This window comes from Megalops cyprinoides, chromosome 7, assembly GCF_013368585.1.
Source record: "Megalops cyprinoides isolate fMegCyp1 chromosome 7, fMegCyp1.pri, whole genome shotgun sequence".
Classification (NCBI taxonomy): domain Eukaryota; kingdom Metazoa; phylum Chordata; class Actinopteri; order Elopiformes; family Megalopidae; genus Megalops; species Megalops cyprinoides.
This window is the reverse complement of record NC_050589.1, coordinates 2,300,415-2,324,830: the sequence shown is the minus strand read 5'-3', so window position 1 is coordinate 2,324,830 and position 24,416 is coordinate 2,300,415. Positions and strand designations below refer to the sequence as shown.

The 24,416-nt window shown below is 48.5% G+C and overlaps 1 protein-coding gene across 1 annotated transcript in view; it reads right to left on the bottom strand.

Annotated features, from left to right (window-relative positions):
* The window catches only part of megf6a (multiple EGF-like-domains 6a), a 114,789-nt gene that overhangs the window by 30,808 nt on the left and 59,565 nt on the right, over positions 1-24,416 (bottom strand). The window contains exon 4 of the mRNA XM_036533253.1: positions 2,521-2,643. Coding sequence (XP_036389146.1) covers positions 2,521-2,643 — 123 coding nt within the window. The remainder of the gene's footprint in view (positions 1-2,520; positions 2,644-24,416) is intronic.

The window sequence follows — 24,416 nt, the reverse complement described above, 5'->3', positions numbered from 1 at the left end:
CTCAGAAATATGAAAAATTTCACAGAATCATTCCTGGATGAACCCGCAGCGGATTTACTGGAAATATGGCAAATTCAGTGGGAACACAGCAAATTGGCAATGCTTACTGTCTCACTGCAGTTACGTACTGTGATCTCCCCAGCCCCCCACAACTGAGGTTGAACTAAACTCAAGCAAAGGTTGGCAGTGATAATTCTCACTTAATCCCTTCTCCGTTTGTAAAATAGATTTAAACGTTCCCATTCTTAGAGTTCAAGAAGATGTAAAACAAACATTTGTCCTTGAGGAAAAAAAAACTTGGTATGAAATCAGTCAATAGAAAAATACATTGTGAAGCTCACCAAATAAATTATACAGACTTCATCAAACATTTATCAAACTTGCTCATTTTCAAGTTACACAATGATGTTTTATAAGTAAAGGGTACATTATTTTGACTATATTTTTAAAAACAGTGCATAATTACTTTTGGTGACAATAAAGCACTTGCCAAAGGCTGAAAATTCCAGTGAGAGAAAAAGAATAAAACAGCTATGCTTCTGAGGCAGTTCAACTGAAACCACATAACTGGACCCCGGCTTCATGACTGCACACGTAGAACCACCGCAAGCCTCCAATGAGCAGATTTTACTCTGATCCAGGGATATGAGCCTCTATCAATAACCTCGTACACTGAGAGCTGTCAGTTACTTCAAGGAGGCTGGGTGTCACACAGAAACACCTACAAGGCCTTGAATTAGCCACACTGGAGCCTCACTGGGGCTCCAACCAAGCAGTGCCACAATTAAAGACACGCAAAACAGGTGCTAGCAATTCAATGTCGACTTCCCTAGCCCGTGTCATTAAGTAAACTCTCATAATTCTATTCAAAAGTTAGTGGAGAACCAATTAAATAACTAAAAACAGATGTACATTGTGATTAATAGAGAGGCCTAGGTTGTCTGCAACTTCTGCGAGTAACCATTAAACACATGTGGGCAGGAACGCTGACTCAAGCTATGGGACGTCCGATACACCACCATATACCTGAGAACATTTGTGGGAGTGATTTGGTATAGTTTCATTGGCGTCTGATCGTGCATTTTGAATCCTGCATAAAGACACGGGCAGGGTGAATTTGAACCTAAATGCTGCTTTGTCTTCATGTTTAAGCAACAGGTTCATGTGAGAGTTTTATATATTTTGGGATTCTTCCACAACATTGTGAATTTTGCAGCTGCTGCATTAACAAGGTGGTTAAAAACTAACACTTTCACAAATTGGATTCTCAAAGTTAAAGCAAAAAGCATATGCGGACACCATATAAGGAGCTTTTGGTGTTTCTGACACATACCAGAGTTGAGGTTTGGCACAGACAGACAAAGGCCCTCCATGGCTGGTCACGTCCCAGCTAATCCACCCCGAGCAACTTACTCATGGATTTTTTAGCCATGCGTAGAGACCCAGTCACAAGGAGAACCATAACTATAATAAAAACTATAACAACACAAATATGTAAAACATCCACGTTAAAAAAAAATAAAGCTGATCACAACATGCCCATAAAAATGACCTCAACCAGCATTCATACAGCATTCTGGCCATAAAATAAGTCTAAGCAATCAGTGCTGTTTTTAGTCGGATGATAAAATAGAGTACACGTGGTCTCATGTCAGAGACAGACCACTTGAAAGGAATTGTTCGACAGGTAATTGTTCGACAGGCAACAAAGCAACACTCCCTAGCGTGAAGCTAAGAAACATTATCATTGTGTTACACGGTTTGCATTACTGTTCTCAGCATGACGCGTCCCGGGGGGGGGGGGGGGGGGGGGGGGGGGGGGGGGGGGGGACTCCCCGTGTCATTGTCACTGTCACAACGCTCTATTTCGACAGGATCAGCTCCGAAGCGAAGGCGGACCACTGTGAGTGCGGTGCATCTGTGAGAGAGGTAGAGGACTGAGAGTCTATAGACTGACTCTCTGGTGCTGACGGCAGTGTGGAGCTGCGGTTTGGCCTTCTAACTCCATGGAAACTGCTGGTGTACTGGGATTCCTCCACTATAAACTCAGCTGTGCAAACGAGTTCCAAAATCTGGCCAAGGCTTTGGGGTAAAATGGTCAGCTAAATGACTACATCAGAAAAAAATAGTTCCCGATTGTCAATAGGCAGTCTATGAAAGGCCTCAGCGGTAAGGCCCGGGGCAGCCCTTCAAAGGAATCCATGTTTCATGTTTCATTCAATCATTTTCATTCCTGTCTCATCTGTGCTGATGACATGGGTGAAGGAGCTGAAACGCTGTGATGCTACGCAGCGCAGGCGGGGGGGGCGGGGAGAGACACTGCAGCGGCTCACAGGTCGGGCGGTAAGCGGCTCTGACACAGAGGCAGAGCCCAGGGACACGTCCGCTATTCCAGACACAAAGCGGCCGCTTTGATGCGAGTCCCAGCACCCAGGGTTGCGTGGAACGCAGGGAGATGTGTGACGGCTAACCTCAGTTGACCCAGACCCCCCCCCCCCCCCACCCGGCGGCATTTCTCACCGATGCAGGTGCGGCCGTCTGTGTGCAGGCGGGACCCCGGGTTGCACTCGCAGTAGTAGGAGCCCCTGGTGTTCACGCATCTGTGCTGGCAGCCCCCGTTGTGGACCTGACACTCGTCGATATCTGCAGGGAAACACACACACACACACAAACAGACGCAGAGGGGATGAGAGATCACGTCATCGGTTATCCACTGCTCTTCGTTTATTGCTGACACAGGTTAGCTGGCCTGGCTAGGAGAGCGCCGTCAAAGCCCAGAGAGAAGACGCTCAAATACAACAAGCAAGAACCGCGCTCTCGCTAAGACCCATAGGACTGCTTGGCCACCGCAGAATCTCAGATTAGACTCCGGAACGAAGGCTTGTAGCCTCGGGATGAAGGCCAGAGCCATCAGCAAACCCTCAGCATGAGGCACCATACAACATGTCATGCTACAGCACAGCAAGGCATGCACATGAACCAGCCATCCGCCGTCCCCACCCGGGAGCCACTGAGCCGCCCAAGCACAAACAGCATGGAAAAAGCCTCTCTGTCCAAATAACCTGCAGGGGATGACAGCGGCATCTACAGCACCATAATAAAACATACCGAATTTACAAACCCCGGCCACCTGAATGCTGATATTGGAAGAACGGCAAGGGCGGCGGTGCTCCCTTATACTGCACTTAATGGGACGGGAGGAATTAAGGAAAAAAAAGCTAACCTCGGAGAGCCTGTAAATCTCTGTAAACGCACCGGTACAGCCGAAGTCACAGAGCTGTCTGCTGCATTCTCCAGGGTCAAAGGTTAACAAACCAGCCATTTCCCTTCCATAACAGCCCCTCTGGTGAGAGCGGCTTTCAGCACAGGCCTTGCCACGTCCCGAGAGTCAAAACATTAACCCCAATCACACCCCCCCGAACCAGCCGGGAATCACTCCAAATCAGGTCCGACTCTCAGGGCACACTCACCCCAGAGACGCCCGGTTTATAAAGAGCACTACCATGACAAAAGCATACACTCGGCACATACCCCTCTCTCTCTCTCTCATGCTCTTGCTCTGTACCTCTCTCTCTAACTACCTCTCTCTTTCTCTCTATCAATATCCCCCTTGTGTGTCTAGGTCCCAGGGAAGCCAGTCTAGCCCTGTCTTCATACCCTGTACCAGGAGAAAAAACACTTAGCGCTTAGCGTTTAGCGCTCTGCATAAACCGGTCGCCCATGAACTCGCAAAGAAAAGACTGCAGTTCCTGCCTCTGCTGCACTGGCATCCTATCCGAGACATCAGGCTCCCGTTTGAGAGAACAACGTTCTTTATTCTGCGTTGCCTCGTAAAGCAAGGCCATGAGGCTTACGTTTCACATCCACGTGAGATTCTTTTACCCAGTCATCGTTTCTTTGTTCTTCTCTCTGAGCTGTCATGGAACCGTGGCGACATTTCATAGTGACGACAAACTTTTTTTTTTTTTACAAATTTGCAGCGACACGTCATTTCAGTAACGCTGGTGTGTTGCACTACATTCAGCGGTCGACAGGGTGTTCAAAATGGGATGAACCACAGCGTCGAACCCGTGGCCGACTCAACTTTGTCTCAGATTCTGATCAGCCAAAGAACAGCTAATGGCATGACAAGAATGTGCCGAAAAACATATTTCCAGAAGATATTTCAGTATTTCTCTCTCTGTCGCAGCCAGCTTTGAACTCTTGGCCTCTGTACCTGCCAACAGCACTCTGTCACTGGGGTTCAGGGCAGAGGGACACCATGTGCATTCAGGGTGATGGCAGGGCAGGGAGGGTGAGGGAGATTTCAGGGGGATTATGGGATAGAAAGACAGCCTGGCACAGGACTCGGACTACTCAGGAGAGGAATAAGACCAAGCAGGGGCCATTGGCCGATAAGAAGGCAATGCCAGTTAAGATCAAACAGGGAATTATGGCATCAGGCAGTGAGTTATTACTGTACGTGAGGATTGAACTCTGTATGATTTGAAGTATAGCAATGTTCCCATTATTTATTGTCAAGAGGGGAATATTTGTTAAAAAAGAAAAATTCCAAAATCATAAAAGAGAATAGATACCCCTTTCTTTGCCAGTAAAAAAGGAAAAAAGCCAAGGCATGATGCACATATATTTTCATTTCTTACAGTAGCTTCCATTGTGTGCTGATTTCTTAACCAAGTTTCAACCTTCCTGACCAAATGCCAACACTTACATATCAAACAAAAGCTTGTGTTTCCCTTTAAGTTACTGTTTGGATGGATTGATGTTGTCCTGTAAAGTAGTCAGATAGATATTCAGTATTTGTGTGTAGCTTAGGGTAGGTCAAGGCCTCTGTTATACATGAAGCTAGGGTTAATGGTGGTACCATAAAGTGCTGTTTACCTTCTGGATTCCTGTTCTTTTCTCTGGCTGCGTCCTCAGCAATGACACTCTCTGAGCCTATGACCTTCCATCAAATTTGAACCCTGGACACAGTCATCCAAGCCTCCCAGAGTACTGCCAAAGAAGGGGTCAGGGTGCTACTACAGGGGCCTTCAGGGTGATTTAAGGCCAGCCTTCCAGACAGTTACAAGACCGAGTGTTGATGTTACTGTGGGTCCAGCATTGCAAACATTTTTTGGACCAAACGTTATGTTTCATTCGCAGTAATGAGAGTTTAACAGCTCTGCCCTGGCCGTGGTGCGCTGAGACCCATTTTACGGTGTGCAAATGATATATACTCCTTTTAAAACTCTGTAGCTTTGGAGCCAGGGAACAATTTACAGCTTGTGGGGGGTCAGTCTGACAATGGTGGGAAACAGAGAGAGTGGGAGTGTGTGTGTGTGTGTGTGTGTGCGCGCGTGTGTGTGTATGTGTGTGTGTGTGCGTGTGTGTGTGTGTGCGCGCGCGCGCGTGTGTGTGTGTGTGTGTGTGTGTGTGTGTGTGTGTGTGTGTGTGTGTGTGTGTGTGTGTGTGTGTGTGTATGTGTGTCCGTGTTTTAAGTGTTTAGGTGTTTTGCATGTACGTGTATGTGGTGTTAGACGCATGAGTATGTTGAGATGCTGGAGTATGGGGCGGGTTTATGCCATATTACTTTAAGATGTACATAGATAACATACAGCTGCATGTCCTGCACTTTATTCAGTCTGGATTCCCTTTACAGGCCAAACAATGAGGCATTGCCATGCATAGTTACATCTTACACGTATAATCATGAACTATGTGTGTCAATAGGGAGAAATGTTTAAACCATCAGCTAAACTAACAGTAGCTCTCATATCCCCTTTTGTCTGTTGCAGTGATGTGAATCAAGGGTTAAATGTTGTTTTATTTTTATCTTAAATTATTAACTTTTAATTGTCCAGGTTGTCCCATTGAGATATAAAATCTGTTTTTCAAGGGGCGATTACACAGTGGAAGGCTCTGATTTGTTCTGCCAACACAATCTGGGAGCCAACTGGATTTCACTGACTTGGATACGTAGGAATGCCTGTTCTTTGACTGCAGGGTTCTCATACTGACAGCTATATGATGCATGTCAATCCACTGCAGCCAAATGGTCTTCTCCAACCAAATTTCCAGCCTTAAACCCATCCAGTGTCTCTGGGCTGTTTTCCCAATGAACAATAATGAACCAAGAGAGGGTAATAAAAACACACACCCTGCAGTTCTGCTCACAGATCAGTTATCCTCATAGCAGAGGCTCCAGGTGAAGACATGCTGACCTCAGATCAGTGGTGAGAGCCGTGCTGATTCACATGTGAGCTGGATGACTGAAGAGCAGAAAATAACAACAAAAAAACTGCAAGTGGATTGCACAATGACAGCTCCTTCCTCCTTTGTAAACACTCTGTAATGCGTTCAGACAAAACCAGATGTCTTTGTCAATTGCAAGGACAGCTATGCTGTCTAGCCCTAAGTCCTTTTTAACAGCAATGAATCCCTGTTATTTCATTGTGAGCACTCATTATTGAAAGTCTGCAGTTTATTTGTTTCTTTTTTTGCATCTGTGAAATATTGACTTTGGTAATTGCATTGTGTAAATGGGAGCAACTGTTGCACAACCTCCGTGCCACAGACAGAACTTTCACTCCTGTGAAAGCAGGCACTTAGCAGGGATAGTTCAGAAGGATGCAGAATGCTGGTATCAGCTTTGTTGGTGGTGGTGATGATGGGGGTTGGGGGGGTAGTCAGGGCCTAGAGGCCAAGGGCAGCATTGGCACTTGCTTTATCCCTTGCCCATGTGAACCTGCTAGCTTGTACCTTGTCTGGCCAACCATTGAAACCTGGTCATGCTGACTCCTTATGGTTTTTTTGATTGTGTTGTACTACCCCACGTGTAAGTCGCTTTGTATATACGCCTCTGCTAAATGAATAAATGTAAATGTAAGTATAGCACCCTGCTCCAGAGATGGATCAGTCCCTCAGTCCTGCTGCAGCCCCCCCCCCCCCCCCCCCCCCCCCCCCCCCCCCGAGTGGGGCACACTGCCCACGCCCTGCGGGTAACAGTGGCCTCCCACCCTGCCCTCACCCCGCCGTTGATGGGGAGATGAGGGGAGGAATTCGAAGCACGGCGGCTCGCTCTCAGAAGAGAGCATCCCCAGAGGAGGGGGGGGAGGGTGACGGACTGGGCACCGGGGTCCTGATCAGACAGCCCATCTCCTTAATGGAGACCTCTGTGTGTCCGGGACAGTTCATCAGACAGTCTGGAACACGCTCAGACACGGGCCCCCGCCTGATAAAAAGCCCTGATTACCCGCAAATAGCGCTCCTGTGAAGTTGATTAAAAGCCTTCCTATAGCCCATATGCCACCGAGAGGATTAGAATCACTTATGACTGGGTAAAGGGGCCCCTGTCAGTGCTGAGCTCTGCAGAGATGTCCATGAGTCCCACGTCTCCCCTGTGCTGCTAAGAGCCACACTATGGCATTGTGCATGCATTGGAGAGCATGCTGTAAATCTCACTAGCAAAAAAACAGTCACTGCTACGGTTCTCTGTCACAATTTGCCACGTTACAGTGTCCACCCCCCCCCCCCTTACCTCCGCCACACTTTACAGTCACTACACCCCTCCCTCCCCCAAATAATGCACAATAAAACATCTTGGCATAAACTGATGATAGATCTGGATCAAATTACAGATGCTGCATCGGATCACTCGTGCAGGTCAGCGAAGGAGTGAATGTGCATTTTAATCGAAAGGACTGTTGCCATTTGCACGAGTCATCAATCAAAACTGTGGACCATCAGCTGCCCCCCCCCCACCCCCCACTAGCCCGCTTCCTTATAGAGCTGATACATCATGCCTAACATGAGCAGGGCTGGCTGCGAGAGTGGGCCAGGGGTGCAATCGTAGCCAGAGTCACGTCAGCACGGGGGGGTGGGGGTGGGGGCCTTCCCGCGGAGTCGCTGTCACGCCATGACTTCATGACGTGTGACAGAGGCAGAGGCGGAGACGGGGGAGCAGAAAGATGGCTTGGCGCAGGGCTGCCGGGACGAACCGTCTCCGTCACACGCTGTCCCCGCTTTGTCCCACGCCGCGAGGAAGGAGACAGACATCCGTGCAAACATCGCTCCGGCGTGTCTCACGCCGGCCTCTCCTGCGTCGCCCGCGGTGGAGCCTGCGGTGAGCCTTCCCACCGCAGTGAGCCTTCCCCGAAAGGACACCTGATTTATCACGCTTCGAATATACAATGGCACATATTTAAGCCTGGTCAGGAAGGGGGTTTGTATACAGTACAAACCTGTGTCCCCGTGCCAAGGCAAATGATCCCCACTCCAAGAGGAACAAAGGAAGAACACTGTTTGTTCCTGCTCTGAGCTGCTCCTCTGCCAGCGCATGGCTGAAGCCTGCGAGGCCCTGACCCATCAGCCCTTTATTTATCAACACCCACCGTTAAAGGCCACCTGGGGCTGTTTGCTGAGATCAGTGGCAGTTTATGACTATTTATCAACGTTTCATTTCACAACTATTATTGGATTGCAAGAAGAAATCAGTTTAAAAAAAAAGAATGATGAACCCCGGGGTAAGTAGCTGTGTACATAACCGCATGACAAATCGACATGTTTTTCATGGCGGCAGTCTGTGGATGCCTGGTACGGCCAACCAGATGCTTTTCCCTGGGTTTTACCTGATCGTAGAGCAGATCCTGCATCAAACCCAGTATATTTGTGGGTATTTGTGTGCCCAATGAGTCCCCGCCCCCTGTCCAAAACACCATACCAAAACAGCACAGACACCAGGGCTAATGAGAACCACCTGCCCGTTAGCTCCGCTAGGAATCTTAATTGCTGTGGACCGGAGAGCCGAGGGGCAGCTTCAAATAGCGCACACAGCTGTAGCACTGGGCACACGGAGGGGAGGGCAGCGTCCATTTAGCCAGCCCTGGCGTAAACAAACCACTGTGCCTTTTTCCACACAAGGCCATGAAGACACCAGGGGACTGACTATGGGACCGATACTGACCTTAGGTCATTTACAACTCATGTACGTCTCAGCTACTCAGCACAACTGATGACTGCGTCTGGAGTCGTCCTCAGGAGGGTTTTAATGCACAGCTCAGCTCATTGTCAGAGCAGATCTGTCAAACAAGTAATCAAATGTGCTGTGGTGTAATTTACCTGCTGTACAAGAGCACATAGTCTTTTGGGGGTTTTCAACATTACCATAAACAGGAGATCCCTCACCAATGCTTAAATAATACCATAAGCAGGAACAAAATCCAGATGCTCTCTTGAATGCTGTGTTACTGTAAGTTTTTGTCAAATAACAGGGAGATGATCTGGGGCATCCAAAACCACGTCCTAAAAGACAAACCACCACAGTGTGCTGCGATCCTAGACACAGACCAAGCACAGCCAGCAGAATGGTATTTTCAAATTCTGTTTCCTCACAGAACAATCGATACTATAATTCCAGCTCAACAACATGTGTACTGTACCTTGGAAAAATTAAAACTATCTAGTCAAGGCAATTATGGAAAGTCAGGATGAGAAAGAAAATGTAACGAAACATTTCCAAGTACTGAATCTTGTGTCAGAATAAAAGCTGAGCAAGTCAAAAAAAGAGATGAATTCATGGATACTTAACAAGAAGGGGAGTGTATATGCACGTTTACTTCAAACACAATTAAAAATGAACAGTAGTGTAAAAGAGTGGGGGGGGGACCTATTCAGTAAGATAGCATCTGTAAGGTAAAGGAATCACCACACAGATGTATGCTTTATTGAACATATTTAAACAGAAAGCACCCAAATGTTTCCTTACTGTAGTCTGCATGGAAATAGACCAAAAGGTAAACAAACTGTAACGTACGTTGTGCTTCAACACATGTAACTCAATCTTCCTGATTCCTCACATCCATGAAAATCTCAGCCACCCCTGTACACCTCTGATGATGTCTCAGGAACCATAAGAAAATGGAAACGCTTGGACAGACAGCAAACCGGGGACAACAGACTTTGTGGTTAGATTGAACAGAGCCCTCAGAACACCACCACTGGAGTGGCACTGCCATCCACTGTAGTGGCTGCACAATCCCATAGTCTAGATACCTCAGCCCGAAGAATTCAGCTGTTCAGATTTGCAGAGTAGGGCTGGGAGAGAGTAATTCAGCCAGTGAATCCAAATCAATGACACATGTGACCCTCGACTGCTTTGAACATCACAGGCCTGGAACAAATATCCCAATTTCTTATTTACAGTTCTGTAAGGCACATCATGCCACAATCCTCTGTCCTAATTACGCTGTAAACTCGGCTGTGTTCACTTTACTCTCATTCAGCGCCCTCTAAATTCATTTTGATAGAAAATAACGCTAAAAACAGAGATTGATGGCTTTAGCAGTTCTTCTCGGAAGCCGGATCGAGAGCTCGAGCTGGACACATGTTTACGGGATACTATGTCCAGAGCTGGAGAGCTGCGGGCTTGAGAATGTGGACTTGGAAAAGGTGCTCTTGGATTTTTGTACTTCATGGCCCTCTATGGAACAGCAGGAGACATTAGAATCAAGGGCATTGTGCACATCGTGGTTCTCATCCCTGTGCATTCCTCCTGTGTGTGTGTGTGTGTGTGTGTGTGTGTGTGTGTGTGTGTGTGTGTGTGTGTGGATGTATGTGTGTGTGTGTGTGTGTCCATTTTGGAGGGGGGAGGGGAATCTTGGTGCCAAGCACATGAAGATCCTGCCATACAGCTGCAGATCAAAAAGCAGAATAACTCCAATACCTCCAGCTCGCATAAATAAAGATCACAGCACTTCTCATGCAGAGATACCACTGCATCCTCAAACCCATCACTTCTCCTCCACCCCCCCATCCCGGGTTTAACCCTGAAGTATTCGCGTCTACCTACAGCTAGCGCACCCCTCTCCTCTCTCTTTGTCACCCCCTTTCTCTATTTGACTGAAAATGCTTCACTGGCGTGGCAATACAAATTTTAACATAGCCAAAGTATGAATAACAAAAATAAAAATAAACAGATCATTATCTGATCAGTGCACCAACAAAAGTAACAGTAAATCTTTAAAGTGATAATGGTAATCCCATGCATAAACGAAATATATTATGGTTTCAGCATCTCAGAGAGGGCAGAGTATACATATTCCATATATTAGGCATATGTCTCTAATTCAGCTATTACACGCAACTCGCTGCCAAACTGCAGGGTCCTTCTACAAACATGGCACATATTTCAAGTCTTAATACTTACTTTCCATCCATTCTCAAAACCCCCCTTTTTGGGGAAATTACAAAAAAAAATCCCCAAAAAATGCACGCTAGCACTTACCACTTCAGACTTGGCATCTCACACAGCAAACATGATGGAGGGAAGCCAACTAAATCCACACAGACGCCTGACTCACAGCTTGCATTTGAGAAATGAGGTGATCATGTGATCGCTGTGCACCAAGGGCAGACAGTGTTGGCATTTCTTTTTTATCCTATTTTGTTTTGTCCCAGACAAAAGTGCCCTCAGGATCTCTAAACTTCTGAAAATCTTGTCTTAGGCATCCTTCAGATATGATGCACATTCTTTCAAAGAAGTGCGTTAAAAAGCTTTCATTTTTATGAAATTTGGAACAAAAGTATGCAACATAATACCATTGCCCAAAGTTACTTTGAAGCAAATGTGGCTCTCATCTGTACATGTTAAAGAGCAGCATTGGTATTTATCACTTTTGATTGAAAGGATCTGCATCCTCCACAAAGGGAGACAAGGTTCAGCGGTCCTGTGTTCTGCCCCAGTGATCAGAATGCATGAGACAGAGGGGAACTGTTCCCCTGGTGAACCAGCCAGCTGGGATCCAGGGGTTTCTTTTGTTCTTTTTAGCCACACTGGGTACTGTGTGTGTGTGTGTGTATGTGTGTGTGTGTGTGTGCGTGCGCCTGTTTGTGTATGTATTCATGTTTTGTGTGTGCATGTGTGTGTGCATGCATTGTGTGCGGGCATGTGTGTGTCCTTGTTTGTATGCATGTTGTGTGTGTGAAGACGTGAGTGTTTGTGTCTGCCTGCGTGTGTCCCTCTGTGTGTGTGATAGCCCTGGCCATCAGCAGACACACTTGACTGCAGCTCACTGCTGGTATTGATAGTGGGCTCTGCAGCACACAATGAAGCTGCTGCCCCCCCCCCCCCCCCCCCCCCCCCCCATGATCCTCTCTGCCCTCAGACACCCGTCTGTTTGCCATTCCCGCCTCAGAGGACCAGACGCTACCGCTATGCTAATGAAATGCTTCCGCCTGGATCATCCTCTCCTCTCCTCTCAGCTCTGAATTCTAATGGACAGTGCTCAGCCTTTTTCAACAGCACACAAGAGGAGGAACCATCTCATGTTCAGGACACAGCGTCAGGAACTGAGCTGCATTGGGCACCTCCTCCAGCCTGGACACCATCTATACTGCAGTCCCAATATAGCACATGCACAAACTCAGATTATGGCTACAGAGAGTGGAGCACATTGCTCTGCTCTGAATCACCCTGCCACTTCCTATATGCATCTTGGCCCAGGGAAAATGCCCCCCATTTTTACACTGAGAGCAGTGTAAAAGGGGTTAGTGTGGTATGGAGCATTCTGCATGGACCTCCCGACAGGTGAGGGAGGCTACACCTAACACACCCCCATACGCTGTGGACTAAAACAACAGAGACATCTCACCTGTCACATATCCCTCTTTTAAAGCCCTCCAATGGCTGGAAACAGCACTTAAAGGCTTCGCTTGAGAAGCGGCTCTCCACAGCCTTAATCAGCTGGCAGCGGTGGGCGTGGCTGGAGGGGGGGGGGGGGGGGGGGGGGGGGATGGGAGGGACCGTAAGAAGGCGGCGGTGGCACAGACGCCTCCTCACGGGCGCGGCGACGCAATGGGTCAGAGGGCATCGCCAGGCAACACAGAGGGGCGTGGTTAAAATGCGTGTGTGGGACCACCGGCGTGCTGGGACACAGAGGGGGAGCCTCTACGGGAAAGGTCAATGACATAAACAACCAGCACGCTGTCAGAATGTGCTCCCCTGTGAGCGGTGTTGGGGCTGCAAGAGGCCTTCTCTGAGAGTGAAAATTTATCACCAGCCCCTCTCTGTCTGGTCAGGAGTTGTGATTTAAAAATCCCCTTATCCCTCAGCTTAAGGGAATCATTATATTAGATATTTTCTAAGCTGATATCCTTATCCACGGACTGTACATACCATCCATTATCATCACTGGAGTATGTTTCATTCTGTATGTATATATTATGTATCATGGTAAAGCAATCTGGATTAAGTACCTTGCTTAAGGGTACAATGACATTGCTCCACCGGCTAACTGAAGCAGCTACTTTTAGGTTACAAGACCTGCCTCTTAACACCACACCACACTGCTGCAAAGGATTTGAAAGCATTTGGAAATCAAACAGTGACCAGGAAACCCAGAACTGAATGCTACGGACGGGTACCGATGTGGGCTGGGTCCTCACGCTCCCCCGTTACGGGTCATCAGATAACAGCTCGGATCAGGGATGCGCAGCCCTGCTCACCTGCTCTCCTCCTCTATCTGGGACCGCTTTCCACCGCTTCTCATCACATCCTGATTTCTGCAGCTGCAGCGCATGGGAGGGGTTAGGAATCACACTCTGCTCTGAGGCGGGCTGCATTGGAGCCGAAACGCAGGGAGGAATCACACTCCGCTCTGAGACGGGCTGCATTAGAGCCGAAACGCAGTGGAGGTGAGTTGTACTGCGCTCTGAGACAGGCTGCATAAGAGCCGAAACGCAGGGCGGAATCACACTCTGAGAGGGGCTGCATTGGAGCCAAAACGTGGAAGAGGCGTGTTGCACTGTACTTCCGGACGCATCTGCAGAGTGCTGGTTTCAGGAGGTGACAGGAGGGACCGTGACCATGGATCCGGTCACAGCTCCCACGTTTTCCCTGCCACATCCTCCGCGCTGCAGCCCCCAGGCAGCTGGCGAGCAAGAGGCAAGACGGGAATGGGGAAAAGTGAATTTCCTCTCCTGGAGGGTCAGTGGGAACACCACAGCCGTGTCCCGGCTCTGCCCCCAGGCTCACTCAGAAATGAGGTAGAAATGTTTGCGCGTTTATGGAGGAGACCAAACGCAGAACATGAGACACAGCGCTGCAAGCTCCAGAGCCTCACCACACTCCTCTCCTCGTTCCACTCCTCTGTGGCCTCGCCACACTCCTCTCCTCGTTCCACTCCTCTGTGGCCTCGCCACACTCCTCTCCTCGTTCCACTCCTCTGTGGCCTCGCCACACTCCTCTCCTCGTTCCACTCCTCTGTGATGACCGACCCCAGTGCAAGAAACTAATTACACAATGCCACAACAGAGAGGATGCACCAAGAGCCTTCAAGATTAATAACTTCTAAATCAGTGATTGCTTCATAGCATACGGCTGTAACAGAGATGAAAAGTCTCAGTCATTTTTTTTTTGCACTCCTGATCCTACAGAAGGTCAAAAAAACTCAGTCACGTAATTTCCTACAGAGGACACTGAATATTCATGACCCCCTCTCTGATTTTCAGGGCTCCTTGGTAATGCAGGTAAACCTGAATCAGAAACAGCAGACTGATTTAACACACCTGGGCAACTGATGTCACCTGTTGTGTTCACTTTAGACATGAGCAAATATGCAGCAGGACAGGTAGCACTCACCTGGACCCCGGTATCCGATGTTGTATCCGTTATACCCACGAAAGCAGGTGTAGCAGTTCCTCCGCAGGTACCTGAACCGATTGTTACCGGCTACCATGACCGGGCCAAACTGACCCATGAAACAGACCAGAAGCAGAGCAAACCAACAAAGCAATGCCATTGCCAAGCAACACTGAGTATCAGAAATAAAATCTGAATTATAAAAAGGATCCTATAAAAACGGCTGAAACACATGCATTCAAAGCACAACTTGCTCTAAGCTGCCAATTACATTTTTCAAGAGTTACAATAACACTAGCAGTTTCCAATCCAAATGTTCCCTGTTTTAGTCAACCTGAATTTTGCTTTGGCTTTAGAGTAGCACCTAGAGACAAGGGGTGGTACTTTTGAGTCCTTTTCCCCCTCCCTCTCTTTCTTTCCCTCCCTCTGGTTCTCTTACTCCCTGCTTTCTTTCTCTCTCTCCCTTCCCTCTCTCTGCCTCTCTCCCTCTCTCTCTCAGCTCTGAGTGAAATGTGAGTCTGATTTTTCAGTGTCTCCGTCTCTGGTTCACTGAGACCTCCTCCTCCTTTCACAGCTGTGTATTCTGTGTCCAGCGCGCTTAAGCCCCACCCTCCTCCTGTCCCCTCCCTCTGCCCCACCCCTCCCTTCCTTATGCCCCTCCTCTTTCCTTCCCTTTGCCCCTCCCACCTCAGGTAGGATAAGGCCATCCAAGTCACAACACAGAGGACGTTTAACCACTCCTAATTAAGGGAAATATGGGGATGACATCACATCAACAGATTAACAGAGTCAACAGTTCAAGAAATTAATCTTTGTTGTGCTCCTGTATTAAAGCAGCGTTCATTTCCTGCTCATCTTTCAGGTGCGTGTCAAGAAATCTGAGAGCTTTAGTAGAAATGTAAACTGGCTACATGTCGCTGGAATGTTGACAACCAGCTGCACAATAAACGACCAAGGGATCAGAAGAGGATACATGCACGACTCCTTTGTCTTTTGAAACGGAAAGGCAAGAGAGACATAAAAAACTGATGTCATGCCTGATACATGCATATAAGAATCAGAATCACCGCAGGGAGGGGTGAATAAAAGCCGATCTTCTGAAGGCTCTGGGACGAAGCGTCTCCTCTGTTGCTCGTGAACAGAGGCATGTTACTTCGCTGGCTTCTCAGCTCAGACTAGCACATGTTGATGGGAACAGGGTGCTGTGTTTGATTAGGGAGAATCTCCACAGTCCGTGCGCAGTCCCCTGCTAGTCACACATCTGTAACTCAAACAAGTCTCATTAGCACTGCCATACAAGCCTAAACAGAAAGCTATCCATGGGTAAAACCTTTACGTGCAACCTACACAGCTATCTGGAATTCCATCTCCCTCTCCATCGAACCGTTTCTGTCTCCACATTCTTTCAAATACCACGAAAAAACACATAAACACTTTCAACACTTGCAGTAATTGCAGTCCCAGTGTAAAACAAATAAATAAATGTCACCCCCACCCCCACCACCACCTCAGAGTCACACAGAAACACACAGCCCTGATTACATTTTGCGTGACTCTCTTCCTCAAGCACTGGGCTTCTTTTCAAAACTGCTGTTCAGTCATTTCCCTGCTAAATTACACTACACTTCTGAAACATCTAAAGTTAAAGTGATGTCTGTTTTTCTTCCCAGGATATCTTTGTCCCGAGGAGTTCCCAAAAATACTGCATTACGCTGAATGCGGAGGCAGTTCAAACTGCTCTGATTTGCGAGAGGTTAGAAAATCGAATCAAAACGCGATTCATCCCAGCGTAGGCTGCAATTACAGCTTCCCTGCAAACCCCCGAAGCTGGAGTCGGACCGGAGCCAGGAGCAGTCAGGAGCGGTTGGACGGACGCTGGGATTGCAGGCGCTGCAAGGCGGGCTCGCAGCTGGCACCCCAGCCGCGATCGGCGTCCGTTCCAGCTGCAGCGGAGCCTGGCGAAGCTCAGCCGCGCGGGGGGATATTGCAGGGGACAGTACAGTAGAGGGGAGGCACGCAATCCATCACAGCGCTGCGCTGCGGGGATTCGCAACGTCTGACATTTCAACACGGAGGCTTCACATTCGAAGAAAACAGAACTGGGAGAACACCTTAAAGAAAGCGGGAGTCAGGGGTCCATGAATGCGACTGTCAGGTCCACTTTAATATAGCATTGCTCACGTTGATGATAGTGAGAGCATGCACTACTACACTGACCGTGAGCGCAATGGGGACCCTGAAATATCGCCCCCTGTGGGCCAGTGTAATTCATACCAGATTCTACCACAAGCTCCGTAACTACTCCGCTGTGTTGAAATCATGATAACAATACTTGACCGTAATTGCGGCAAAAGTGCAACAAAGGAAACTTCAGAGTGGAACATTCAACATTATTACTGAAAAAAATGAAGGGACCGCTCCAGGGTCTGGGGCTGGAATCTTGCTCTGTGTTGATTTTGCAAGTTCTCCCTCCTATCACATGGGTTTTTTCCTCGGTAATAGGGTTACCCCCCACAGCCCAAAGACATGGTTTGGACAGACACTGTTGCATGTAGTGTATTGTATGTATGTGCACATGTGTACATGTGTACGTGTGTGTGCGTGCGTGCATGTGTACATGTGTGCACGCGTGTGTGTTGTGTGTGTGTGTGTATGTGCGTGAGTGTGCGTGTGTGTGTGTGTGTGTGTGTGTACATGTGCGTGAACATGCGCGTGTGTGTGTGTGTGTGTGCGTGTGTGTGTGTGTGTGTGTGTGTGCGTGTGATGGAACACCAGTAATCTGCAAATGTGTGAAATGCTGACTCATGCATCACACGCTGTTATGGAGTAAGACCATGCTCTCTGTCTGGAGGGAACAAGAGGCTGGGTCTCTAGTGGCTCATTCACACATAAAGGAGCTCTGGCTACACTGGTGCTGGGGGGTTTCTGACAGGGTTTTCCCCACACGTGATTAACCCAGTGCCCCCTGTCCCTGTCACTGGGGCCCCAGGCTCTCCCTGTCTCCCAGGCCTCACCATGGCATGCAGCTCAAAGCCACACCCTCCCTCTCCTTGCCAAGCCACTGTCCCATTGAGGGACAGGACCACACACGTCCCCCCGAGGACCGCCGGTGCAGGATACCTGCGAGAATACCGCCACCCTGGTTTGGGTGTTGAACTGGAGATAATTGGTGATAAAACCAAACTGCCTATGAAATCAGCCTCAGTTCTTCTTCAAGCCCCCAGATTCCTCATTTTAGAGGGAGCTGCGTGAAGCCAGAAAAAGAGGGCGGGAATAAAAAGGACATTAACCAAGAGGGGCAGAGCAGAGCAGAGCAGGCTAATCTGCACCAGCTCCTCCCTTGGTTTGATCGCTGGATTACCACATGGCCCTGGTGTGCACAGGCAGTCAGGGGATCGATTTCCTCGCGCAGGACACTCCAGAGCACGGAAAAACAGCCACATCACGCAGTCCACAGCCCAAGAAGAGCGGAGCTAATAAACTCAAAGAGGCCACGACAACAGCCTTGCGTGACTGCCCCTCACACCGCGGTGAAGCCGCAGTGACTTGTCTGCCGGCGTTTAGAAGCGGCTACAGACATAGAGTCCCTTTTGGCCCACCGGCCCAGATCTCTGAAGGCAACTCTGGAGGTTCACCAACAGGCTGACTGATGGACCTACATGAGACAAATGATAACATCGGCAGCATTACATTTCATTACTGGCATTTAGCAGATGCTTTTATCCAGAGTGACTTACACAGTCTACAATTTTTACATGGTATCCATTTAAACAGCTGGATATTTACAGGCAATTCTGGGTTAACCACCGTCCAAAGAGCACAGCAACAGTGCCCCAGTGGGGAATTGAACCAGCAACCTTTCGGTTATGACTCCTACTCCTTACCACTATGTTACACTGTCAGCAGCTGGTATATAAGTGCCCATGCCCATTTCACTTCTGCAATCAGCTGGCACTTGGATGCCACATGTGGGTGAGTACCAAGGGCGGGTACTGGCAGACACACGCATGCGATTATTGAGATAACGCAGAAGCCCACAGACATGTGACAGGCGCTGTGAAATACTGCCGCCTCAGCAATAAACACTGAGCTGTCTTTACATCAAACACCAGAGAGAAATTCTCATCAATCTCGTTGTCACGGGACTCTGCTTTGCCCATTTTTCATGACGTGGCCCTGCAGGCCGTCCAAGCTGGAATGAGTATATTTCAGTTGGAGAGGATTTTTTTCCCCCCATTTTCCTAATTGAAAATAAATAATGTCATTAATGCCATTCTGAACATGAAAGGACTTGTGGGAATTGCAGGGACTGTTATTATATAATCAATCATCTGCTGCTGTACTTGGACTGGGTGGTAAGCTCTTCAGCCAACTTAAGATCAACTAAACGTTTTACTCGGTGGCACTTCCACTGAGCTAACGCTCAACACCGACAGACATGTAAGCACCATGCAAATCTTAAAAAGCACGCCACAGCGCTAACACCTACCAATAACAGACAACACAACACATGCAGAAATACGCTTCCTGACAAAGTCATATGATTTTCATCAGCAAATGACTGAAAATTATTGACAAGTTTATGCAAGTTATTGAATACATAACTACAGATCTAAGGCATAATCAGCACAATACCAGAAAACATGTGTTATCAGTTCTTCTGTTAAAAATTAATTATGTAATTAATCTGAAAGGGAAATTCTGAGTTGTTTTAATACAGTTTATGACTTGCTGCAGGATTTGGCAGATAGACAGTGTATGCACAGTTCTCCTGTCCTTCAATCGGCACTATATACAATGCAATACTGAGTTGTCTTGCCAACTACATGCCACCTTCTGGTACACGGTCTTGGGATTCTGAACAGTGCCCGTTGTTCTCAATCAGGGGCTCTCAATCCCTCTCATTGAAAAGACCTCAAGCTCAGTTTTTTTTTAATTTTCAGCAATTACATCTCAAAGAGAAAGCATTTTCAAAACCACGGATAGACAAACACATTATCTAAGAAGCAGTCAGAAACCGACCCAAGAGCAGCTGGATGAGAAGAGAGTGGATACACGGTCAGTTTGCTGCCACGCAGTAGGAAATGCTGACCTCAGCGGGATGAGTCCTGCCTTCAAACTGCACGCTGGCACTGCCGGGGAGCCTGATTGGCCCTAATGGTTTACGAAGGGGAGAATTCGAGTGGGTTGCGCTTCCCAGGAACACAATCCCACCTCCTGCCTTCCAGAACCCCTCGGTGATTGATCAGGTAAGAGCGCTCTCTGAATGGAACGCTCTTTGCGGATCTTGTGTGGATCCTGTTTTTTGGACTTTTCCCAGCATCCTCTCTGTCTCCAACTGTCTCTGATCCCACTTTCCATGGCCCGGCGGACCCCAGAGAGATCTCAGTAACAGGGAAGAAATGTTCCCTTCTTTTACAGTTCAGCCTCTTTTCCAGCGGGTTTTAGTGGGTTTTGAAAGCACAATAAAACCCTTCTCAGTTTAGTTTTTTTTTCACATTTCTGGATCCTGTGTGAGGGCCTTGCTTACCAAGCTGTTGACAATGACAGTCACCTGGGGCGCTGCTCTCACTGTCGGGATAAACAGAGAATAATTTTCAGTCTGAAACACAACTGATAACTGGCATCCATCTAACTATCATAATTTGCTATGATCCCAAAAGGAGCAGAGAAACATGTCTGGCAGACAGGAGTTTGCCTCCGACTGTGTACCTTGGATTACTGTGATTCCACAGGTCCACAAGAGGACTGTGTGGTGCAGGCAGTTTTCGGGTGGGTCTGTGCTGCTGCACTGCGAGGCTAATGACTGGATTCCTGCTGTACCAAAGAGGGCAGGAAACGGGCAAGCAACACGTCAGAAATCGCACAGGGCTGAATGGCGCCTGTGGGGGCAGGAAAGCTGCGAAAGGTTGCCATGAACCGTAATGGAAAGTGACCACGTTATTTTAAACCCTGTGAAGATCGGCTGTTACAGAGGGCGGCATGCAGGCGAGCGGCGTGGAGCTGAATCTCAGGTGACGCTGGCGCTCCCTCACCAGGCTCCCCTCGTTTTTCGAACCCCTGCTCAGCGTGTGCCCTTGTCCGTCACAGCCGCCCCGCCCGCACCCAGCTGATTAATGCAGGGAGGGAAAACAAACACTACATTTTTTACCCAGGAGATGCCAAGAGCAAATGTAAACCCTCCTGAACATTCTTAATCCTTAATGACTTACAGCTTTCTAAACCTCCACCTTTCAGCTTAGTTCAATAGCCTGTACATTTGAATAGCTTCTAATAACAGCAAAAGCGCCTTTATTAACCAGCAGGTACGGGCAAGCTCCTCCCCAAACTGCCATAAACCCCCCCTTCCCCCCACCCCACCTCGCCCCCCCGGAAAGCTCGGACTGAAGGAGCTCTCAGTGTTTATATGTGCTACACTGCATAGAGGGGCATTACATTTCAGCAATTCCCTGCCATTGCAGACGTGACCAAACTCACACCATACATTCCACTACACAACCTGCAGTCACATGACCTCAAGATTCTTAAAAAAAATGACAGAAAACTGTTTTCATTGGATAATTCAGCTACAGTGTGATGTGTGTGCATGTTGGCACAAGAAATGTGTGTGTGCGCCTGTGTGCAGGTGTGTGTTTGTGTGTGTGTCTGTGAGTCTGTGAGTGTGTTTGTGTGTCTGTTTGTGTGTGCGTGCATGCATGTGTGCGTTTGTGTATGTGTGAGTGTGTGTGGTCTGAGACCAGACTTAGTTTACCTCTTTATTGTAACTGAATTAATATGCTGCACATTGAGGAAGCATGTAAGCCCTCAGACACTCCTGTGGGTATGCCCTGCTGGTTGTGGTGGGGTAAATTACAGGCGCTGAACGCAGAACGAAATGGCTTTTTAACCTCAGAGTTAGCGGTCCGGAACTGCCAGAGACTCGATTCAACTTTCTCAAGACAGAGAAAATCCACAGTATTCATCAATCTCAAAAGCGGAGCGTGTCTGAGAGCGGGTAACCAGTGGGCCTGCGGACGCGGAGGAAAATGTCGAAGGGCAGGCAGTGAGCCAAGTCGACGATGACAGAGGAGGATATCAGAGAGCTCCGCAGTGATGCGAGGACTGCACTCACTGATCACTGCCATCAGTTTCCACCGGGCTCTCTATACTGGTCCCTATATCCATATATCCGTCTACAATGTTTCAAATTGCATTTCATTGCCACAGTCTGGAAAAAATCTGTGAGGAATTGTGTCATCCAACAGGAAACACATGAGAAAAGATGTAGAGAAAGCTCAGCCCTGCAGTGTCTAAGGGGCTTGTTTTGATGGCGTATTAGAAGAACATGGAGTCAGACTGGCTTTCAAGTTCCCCAATTATAGGGGCCGTGTGCTGACGGAGCCAGGCCTGTCCCCTCTAATGACAGGGCTCTCCACTGGCTGATCCCTTCACGTCAGGTTAATCAGGCCTTTAGCGTCCATGGGCCCCTCCACGCAAGTGCTAATTGCCAGGCTAATGACATCGTAATGGGACCTGTGATGTCCAACATGGCCATTACGGGACACTCAGACATAACCAATCAACACCAGAAAGCAGGCCTGATGACGGGCTAAGGTGAAGATCCTGTCATTGGCCCAGGACTCTGATCTGTCTCATGTACTTGACAGTGGGAATTTGTCACAAGGTTCCAACTACTGTCTGCCTCCCCCCCCCCCCCCCCCCTCGCCTTCTAATGGGGGAAGTCTTAGCCTGAAAGACCCGGGTTTGCCTCCTTGTCATGCTAAACACCAGTGTTGACGCCCGTCTTTGAAGGGCCGGCATGGGAAAACCCGACGTGGCCAAACTCGGCTGGCTCAGCCGGGACCTCAGATGTGAAAGGCATGTCTGATCTTGGCGAGCGGGGCGGCGTAATGAGCCACGCACATTCCGCTTCTCGAAGGCAACTCTCCCCGATCGTCAAGCCCAATTAATGTCTTTTTCATCGCCGGGTGTGACGGAACGAGCTCCTTGTGTGAAGTGGTAATAACCTACGTTTTAAAAACGTGTAAAAGAGTCGTTATATGAAAGCATTACCAGGGTGAGAAAACTGGCGCGCTCTGAAACGGTTGCACATCGGCTCCGACACATCGGCTGTGGTGCTGTGCACAGCTGCAACAACAGTCATATCATCAGGGCTAGTATCCAAAACACTGCCCATACCAGCTAGTAATTTGTTTACCATTCCAGCAGCACAAAGTGCCAAATTAGGTCCCAGGGGCTAGGTATTATTCTCATGTCTTGCAATCGACTACATCCAGAAACTCTCAAATCAATTTTTTTAAAGAATGCATGACAAACAAAAACTTGACATTCTAACATTTCTTCTTTTGATTGGATGAAATCGAAGTGAATCCAAACTGGATGGTGTTTCGCACATGTCTGCACCCACAGTGAACCCACAGCTCGTCAGGGTGTCGGCGTGACCAGAGAGAGCATGCCACAGCAGCAGCCACCAGCTAATTCAGGATACACTGAGGAAGCATCTGCAGCACATCGTCTCTCTCACGCCCCCCTCAGTCTCTACATCACTCTCTACCTTCCTCTGTATCTCTCTCCCTTTTTGTCACCGTCTCTTTCCTTCTCTGTCTCCCCCTCTCTTTAGGCCTATACCTCTTTCTGTCTCCCTCTCTATCTCTCACCCACCTTCTTGCCCTGCACCTACACACATACACATACACGCACACGCACACACACGCACCTACACACATACACAAAAACACGCACACGCACACACACGCACCTACACACATACACATACACACACACATACATACGCACATGCACACGCACACATACACATACACACACACATACACATACACATACACATACACACACACACACACACACACACGCACACACACACACACACACACACACACACACACACATGCTGCTTAACTTTCCCTCTAAATAGACCCAATCATTGCAGAAACGGAAAAGGACATACAGGTTGGAGCTCCTGAGATGGAGTCAGCTGAAAGTTAACGGAGTGCATCCCTCCAGCGGCGGTTTGCTAAATCAGATGGGGGCTGATGCCAGCGCTGACTCAGTATAAGACCAGGCCCACAGGTAAGGGGACTCACCTTGGCAGGTCTTGCTGTCCTCCCGGAGCTCCTGGCCGCTGGGGCACTTGCAGTAGAAGCTGCCGATGGTGTTGCAGCACAGGGCCTCACAGCCCCCATTGGTCTCCTCACACTCATTCACATCTGCCGGGAAGAGAGCAGGGAGAGGGTTCACTCACAGGGTTCACTCACAGAACCACCGTCACAATGGCCCACACACACAAGAGCTCACTCACAGAGACACCATCACAATGGCCCACACACACAAGAGCTCACTCACAGAACCACCGTCACAATGGCCCACACACACAAGAGCTCACTCACAGAGACACCGTCACAATGGCCCACACACACAAGAGCTCACTCACAGAACCACCGTCACAATGGCCCACACACACAAGAGCTCACTCACAGAACCACCGTCACAATGGCCCACACACACAAGAGCTCACTCACAGAGACACAGATTCCACGTCTCAGTCAGAAACCCACACACACAAGAGCTCACTCACAGAGACACAGATTCCACGTCTCAGTCAGAAACCCACACACACAAGAGCTCACTCACAGAGACACAGATTCCACGTCTCAGTCAGAAACCCACACACACAAGAGCTCAGTCACAGAGACACAGATCCCACCTCTCAGTCAGAAACCCACACACACACAAGAGCTCAGTCACAGAGACACAGATCCCATGTCTCAGATAGCCACAG